Source organism: Falco peregrinus, chromosome 7 (assembly GCF_023634155.1).
Source record: "Falco peregrinus isolate bFalPer1 chromosome 7, bFalPer1.pri, whole genome shotgun sequence".
Taxonomy (NCBI): domain Eukaryota; kingdom Metazoa; phylum Chordata; class Aves; order Falconiformes; family Falconidae; genus Falco; species Falco peregrinus.
Window position 1 is genome coordinate 42,182,571 of NC_073727.1, and position 7,453 is coordinate 42,190,023.

At 50.0% G+C, this 7,453-nt stretch overlaps 1 protein-coding gene across 1 annotated transcript in view; it reads right to left on the minus strand.

The window, feature by feature from the left end:
* LOC129784886 (uncharacterized) overlaps positions 1–6,226 on the minus strand; it is a 40,799-nt gene extending 34,573 nt beyond the window's left edge. Inside the window, exons 1-2 of the mRNA XM_055810530.1 lie at positions 6,129–6,226; positions 1,094–1,578 (exon numbers count right to left, since the gene is read on the minus strand). Coding sequence (XP_055666505.1) covers positions 1,094–1,578; positions 6,129–6,226 — 583 coding nt within the window. The remainder of the gene's footprint in view (positions 1–1,093; positions 1,579–6,128) is intronic.
* Positions 6,227–7,453: the final 1,227 nt, after the last annotated feature.

Here is a 7,453-nt window from a genome sequence, read left to right on the forward strand (position 1 = left end):
GCTTTAAACTGGGAAGCTCTGAAGCTTCTCCTTACGATCCATGCATCTCTGTGTAAGCAATTCATGCAGAGAGCCCCTGCCACTAATCTCATTTTTTGTGGAAAAGTCTATTTGTCAAAGCTGACAATGTCATGAAGAAATGCTGCGTTTCAGTGCAGAGATTCAGTCCCTGGCAATTTTCTTTTTGTTCCCCCGCCAGCACCTCTCTCCTGTCTGAGGTCAGACTAGATGATGTAACGGTCCCTTCTGGCCTCGCAATCAATGGGCCGGTGGCCGGGGCTCCTCTCCCTGCTGATAGCAGCGATCGCTGCAGCTGAGACCCCTCTGGGGACCCGGCCGTGGTCCTGGGCCACCAGGCTGCCAGGTGCGGTGGGACAGGCTTCACAGCATGTACTAATGTAAAACACATCTCTCGCAATGATGTTAAACCTCTCCATAACAAGAACGACAACGACAACAAAAAACCCCTCTTTAACTCTTCCCTCACACAGATGTAGCCAAGAAACCCTCCCATTTTATTCTAACCGGTACCCGTTTACCCATGGCTGAGGGGTTTGGTTGGATTGTTGGTTTCCAGGACTTTGCTGCCCAAACGCGGCATCTGAGCAGTTTGACCAGGCAGCGCTATCCTCAAGCTGTGTCTTCAGGTTCTGTCCCCGGCCAGAGGTGGGGGACCGCACGTTTGTGTGACCCGGTGCCGCCCGACCCCCCGGCCGTCTTTCTTGGGGAAAGGAGCGCCCTGCGGTCCGGGCTGGGAGCAGGAACCCGCTGAGCCCAACGGAACGGGACTGGCCCCCGGGAAGCGCGTTTCTACAGCTGCGCAAGACAGGTCTCGGGTTTGCGGGGGTTTGGGTTTTTTTTGGGGTGGGGTGGTCTTTGGTTTGGTTTGGTTTGGTTTGGTTTGGGGTGAGTTGCTTGCTTGGTTGGTTGTTTGAATTTTAGCAAATTCAAGAGCAGGCTCAAAGACCCAGGCAGTGCCCCTGCAGTCCCTACCCCCGGATAACGCGCAGCAGCAGCCAGCATCCCGTTAAAGCCGGGCAAGGCGGGTGCTGCCCCGCGCCCCCGCCGGCCCTGCCCGCCCCGCCGCACTCACCGCCTCGGGCGCGGGGGTCCCGCCGCCGCCGCCGCCGCCGCCGCCGCCGCAGCTGCCCCGCCGCGCCGCCCCGCCGGCCCCCGGCCCCGGCATCGCGTCCCGGGGGCGCAGCGCTGCGCGGCGGGTCCGCCTCGGGCGCGGAGCCGCAGCGAGTGAGCGGAGACCCCGCTGCCGGCTCCCCCGGCCCCCCCCGCCGAGGGAGGAGCCGCTCCCCCCGCCGGCAGCGCAGCCGGGGGACCGCCGGCACGGGCAGCCGTCCGCCGCGGGGCAGGGCTTGCCGGAGAGGGGGGGGCGAGAATCGATAGGAGTAGGGAGTAACGCAGTGAAAGGGCCTTACGAAGGAAGAGAAGGACCTTCGGGGCTTCTCATTTCTCGGCGGGGCAGCCCAGCCAGCCCTCCCCGCCAGGGTTGTTACTGAGGCGGCGTGGCCGATGTCGCTGTGACACCGCAGGGTGTCAGAAATAACGAGCACCGGTGCGGGGGGACTGGCAGCCCGAATGCGAGCCCATCAGGCATGCAGGAACGAGGGATGGGGCCAAGGGACAGTAGGGATAGCGGTCTGTGTCGCCACTGGCCTGGAGGTAGAGACTGAGTAATGCGCTCATCATCCCTGCAAGTGTCACTTTGGTCTGGAAAAGACATCTTCAGCGTCCTCCTGGGCTCAGGTTCGGGGAATCGCCCTTTTAACTCTAGTGAGAATTGCACAGCGCTCTTCAACAACTGGGACTGACTCGCTACTACCGAACAGGCTCCCTCTCCTTACTGAAATCTAAGTGATCCAAGCACAGGGGAGCTTTATCGGTTCAAAGCGGGTTATTTTTTCTGCAGACTTGCCTGTACTTAACCATCATATTTTACAAGTGACCTGCTCTCACTGAGCTGTGCTGCTTGGCAGCTAGTGATAAAGTTGAAGGATTTGTTCCAAGTAATGATGAATTGCCTCCAGATGGGACACTACCTCTTGCAGTCCAGATCATGGTACTTTGCTAGGAAAAAGCATAGGAACTGCTCTTTGCCATAAAGACAAGTGTCCTGTCAAATGTGGGCTGGTTACTAAGAGCTTATCCTTGACGAGGGGAAGGGATGAATTATCATGTGTCTGACTGTCCACACTGCACTCCTTAGGAGAAAAAAAAACCAACCAAAAACCAAAAAAACAACATCAAAATTTCAAAACCGCTTTCAAAACCGCTCAGCCCCCTTGCAAAGGTAGGTAGATACAGACTCCCGCAAAAGTTGCACCTAACCATAGCAGCTCTGCCCTTGCTTCCCTACGTCCGACTGCTATAAATCAGCCCCCTAGCTCTGCCAGTATGACCCTCCCTTTCCTGGCTCTCTGTGATCCAGGGAGTTCTGGGGGCTTTTTGCTTTGTTTGGCTTTTTTTCCTCTTGTATTTTTCAGCTTTATTGCTGAGCACATCTCTTCTATAAAATATTAATAAAACTCCTTTCCAAGGTGCTGGGTTCCCTCCGTGACACCCTCTGGCAGCTTGCAAAAACCAACAGGGAAGTTACATGAGGTTTGGCATCATCAATGCAACTATTGTGAAGGCTTAGTTAAGCCCTCCAGGATATGAACGCGGGCCATCTTTTCTGGAAGTTGCAATATGTTCCCAGACAGCATGATCAGGAGTGATTGATTTCTACATTTATAAATCTGTTTGTTATTTGATATTAGCTTAAGTTGGACAGATAAAATTATGGCTTGAGACTTTCAGAGATGTGAAACAGACCACTGCTTTCTGCCTATTGTTGTTTAGATCAGAAATGTTTTCTGGATCACTAGAAAGAGAAGAAATTTTTTCTAAGCTCGCACAATGTCTTGGCCAGGACCTATCTGCATGCAAAATACTGGAGATTTTTGAAAGGTGGTAACTGAAGGCTACAGTGAGGGGAAGAAAATGAAAATCATAATTGCAAACGTGGTCATCTTATTTCTTACAATTCACATTTCTTTTGGTGCTTATGCTAAAAAAAACCCTCATGTTTTGCTGTGCACAAAGCCTCGTACATGTAATCATTGTAAGATTAACTGTGATGCCTAATTAAAACAGGCAGTCACCAATTAAAGATAATAAAAAATTGCTATTTGAAATTCATAAAAAACTGAGAAGTTAAAGAGACACTTATCTTACCGAAGAGCTTAGCAGGCTTCCATTTGCAGACACTTCAGGAAAAAAAAAAAAAGAAAAAAAAAAAGGTGAAGACGCACTCTGGAACACAGCCCAGTAAAATCAGAGAGGAGTCTGTGAGCTCCTGTGACGCTTCATTACTAAAGTGCCTGCTGCTAGCCAGCCCGTTTGCTTTTGCACTCCATCTGCCACGTCTTGTACATACTGAGATCCAGGTTCTGCTACCATAACTTCTGTTGACAGTTACCCCTCAGGTGTCCCTAACGGCACTGCTTGGACCACCTGAACCATGCAGGACCTGCGACGGTGCCTGGGTTTTCCTTGGGGCAGAGACAGCTTTTCACTGACATTCAGTCAATGTTTCTCGTTCTTACCCCCTGGAAGCTCTGTGCAATACAGTAATAATAATAATAATAAGTTCAAGGAATTGATAGCAATTTTCCAACCTGAAGTTTATTTCAAATTTATTTTCACCATCTGAAAAGCTGACTCAGTCTTCTTTGCCTGCTGTTACTAAACAAATTAGCTAGGAGAACATACGCATGTTCGGGTATATAAACATATGTACGAAGCCTGTGAGTACGTATGTGCATGGCAGTGTGGTGAGCTAACCTTGGCCAGCTGCCAGGTGCCCACCCAGATGCTTTCTCACTCCCTCTCCTCAGCAGGACAGGGGGAGAAAATGAGATTGAAGAAAAAACCTTGTGGGTCAAGATAAAGGTGGTATAATAAGAAAAGCAAAAGTTGCACATGCAAGAAAAGCAAAAAGAGGAATTCCTTCCCTACTTCCCACGGGCAGGCAGATGTCCAGCCACGCTGTGGGAAGCAGAACCTCAGCATGTGTAATGGTGGCTTGGGAAGACAAACGCCATAACCATGAATGTTCCTCCATTCCTCCTTCTTTCCCTGAGCTTTTATTGTTGGGCATGACATCACGTGGTATGGAATATCCCTTTGGTCAGCTGGGGTCAGCTGTCCTGGCTTTGTCCCCTCGCCATCTCTTGCCCATTCCTAGTTTACTTGGTTTCAGGGGTGCAGGGAAGAGAGAGAGAGAAAGCCTTCACACTGAGCAAGAGCACTGTCCAGCGGCGGTGTGTTACCAACACTGTTCCAGCCCCAAATGCAAAGCACAGCACCGTACAGGCTGTGATGGGGAAAGTTAACTTTGTAACTCCATCCCAGCCAGACCCAGCGCAATCTTTGTCCCTAATACCATTTGCATCACGCTCAGGTCCATGTTGTTCAGTACATCCAGGTGTCCTCTGACCATCCCATTCTGTCTGCTTCTCACTCCTAAAATCCCCCCTTACCAACACTGCACTACATACTTGAACCTTCTTTTCACCTACCAGGCAGGTTTATACATGCTCGTTAACCACCATACCCTGCTCCTTGACATACAGAGGTATTATTTTCCCATTTCATGGGCCTTCCCCACAAAATTTCCGTAAGAAGAGTCAGTGACTCAGGCCCCATCTGTCAAGGTCATTGCCCAGGACAGAAGAAGCAGCACGTGGGATCGTTGGGTGCCAACATCAGTTTGGGTTGGGTCATTACTGCACTCACCTGGTTCCTGCTGAAGCTCATTCTCCATCAGCTTAGGTGATTCCTGCTGCAGTACTTACATACAACTCAATGCACATGCTATTTTTTCCCCAATCCCCTTGAGATACACTTGAGATCTCCCCATCCCTCCGCATTACCCACCAAGTGCGCCCAGATCCTTGAGCAAAGAAAATCCCTGGAGTGGGTTTGCCTTTTTCCCAAGAGAGGAGCAATGCACATGGCCCTTCCCAGCCACTTCCCCGTGTGCACTACTACTGGGACAGTATCTTCTTCCACAGTACGCAGGGGTATTGCTTGGGCAGGACAAGGAGAGGTAGCAGACTCACTGCTATATTTACATCCCGGTGTTTTCATGCCCCAGGAGTCTTTAACAGTTCGTTGTGTTATTCAACCTTTCCAGAGGCTCATGGGTGATAGGGAATGTGATACACCCAATGCTGCATTTCTTGGCCCAGAAATCTATGAGGTTATTTTGGAATTAAGTCCCATGGTCTGACTCAGTTCTTTTTGGGGTACCCACATCACCACAGAGCTTGCCTTTCAAGGCCCAAACGCTGTTTCAGGCTGTGGTAGGGGTTACAGGGTGTATTCCCAGCCACCTAGTAGTGGCCATCACCATGATTAGTGTGTTGCAGCACTTGCCCTGGCAGGTGATCCAATACAGCCAAATCGGCCAGGCTTCACCATATCAGTAACCCAACCACTGCCATCTGCTCCAGGGTTACTTTACTCACATGGGTGACTTGATTACAACAGATTTCCCATTCATGTGTGACCTGTGTGATGGCTTCAATGGTCAGGTCCACCCCTTGATCACGAGTCCATTTGCATCTTGCATCTCTCCCTAGATGTCCCAATGTTCATGGGCCCACTGAGCTACAAATAGCTCATTTGTACATTCCCAGCCCAGGCCCACATAAGCCACTTCAATTCTGGTGGCCTGTCTACCTGCTCATTGTTTTGATGTTCTCCAGTGGCAGTTCTTGTGAGCATGTACGTGATGTACCTTCACAATGGTAGTACCTTCACACTACCAGGCAGTGACGTCTTGACACAATGCAGCAATCCAGAAAGGTTGGTCTCCTTCTATTGATATAACCAGCCCCACAAGGCATTTGCAACCACCCATGAGTCAGTATAAAGACAGAGCACTGGCCATTTTTCTCTTTCAGCCATCTCAAGGGCCAGCTGGACGGCCTTCACCTCTGCAAACTGACTTGACTCACCATTTCCTGTAGCAACTTCAAACTTGTCATGTGGGACTCCACACAGCAGCTTTCCACTTTTGATGGTTTCTTACAACACAACAGCATCCGTTGGTAAGCAGAGCACATTGCCTTTCACTTTCTGATGACTTGTATGGTGGTGCTTCTTGGGCAGGAGTCACCTCCTTGGGCAATGCTCCTAAATCTTTGCCTTCTGGCCAGTCCATCATCTCTTCGAGGATTCCTGGGTAGCTGAGGTTTCCCATTCAAGCCTGTTGCATGATCAGTGCTACCTACTTATTGCACATAGTGTTGGTTGCTTGGTGTGTAGAGGGGACGCTTCCTTTGAACATCCAGCACAGCACATGTAATTCTGATGCCCAGAGGATCTGTGATTCTGTGCCAGCAGCTTCTGAAGCAGCTCAAACTCCTTCATATGCTGCTAGTATCTGTTTTGCGTCTGCGGTATAGTGGGCTTCAGATCCTCGATACCCCTGGCTCCAAAACCCCAGAGCTTGACCACAGGTTCCTCCTGGTGTTTTCTATCAGGGCTCCAGATAAGGCCATGCTCCCCAGCTGCAGTGTAAAGCACATTTTACACAGCTGGCCTGTACAGACAGGCCCAAAAGCTACTACACAAACTATCTCCTGGCTGATCTGCTCAAGAGCCTGCTGTTACTCAGGGCCTCAATCAAAATAACTCTTCTTTCATGTCACTTGACAAAGAGAGCTCACAAGCTGACTGTAACCCACAACATGTATTGTGCAGAAACTCATAACACCTAGAAAAGCTTGTGTTTCTTATTTGTTAACTGGCAGGGACATAGTTGTTATCTTACTGATCACATCTGTAGGTATGTGGCAACATCCATTCTGCCATTTTATTCCCAAGAACTGGATCTTTCACATAGGTCCTTTGACTTTCGGGGGGGGGGGGGGGGGTGTTGGGTTTGTTTTGGTTTTGGTTTTTTTTAATGGGGAAACCATCTTTCAGAAGGATTGAGATTATTCTTTGCCCTTTTTCAAATACTTCCTCCACTGCATTGTCCCACACAACGATATTGTTGATGTATTGCAGATGTTCATGGGCATCATCCTGTTCCAATGCAGTCTGGATCAATCCATGACAAATGGTAGGACTGTGCTTCCCTGGTATGGTCAGCTGCACGTGCATTGGACTACCCTCCATGTGAAAGCAAACTATGATTGGGTGGTTGAGTCCTGCTAATCACTCCTTGGCTCTCCAACTGATGAATCAGATCACAGATGGGAACCAGGGTGTCTTGGCTGGTGTGATATTGCCAAGGGTGCACCACTGTGGTAGCAATCGGCACCTGCTGTTCTTTGACATGCAGCAACCCCACAACACAGGGATCCTGAGGCTGGGCAAGGCAGGAAGCTGTTTAACCTTCTCTGAATCGATGGCCACTACATCAAAAGCCCATCACTGCCATTTT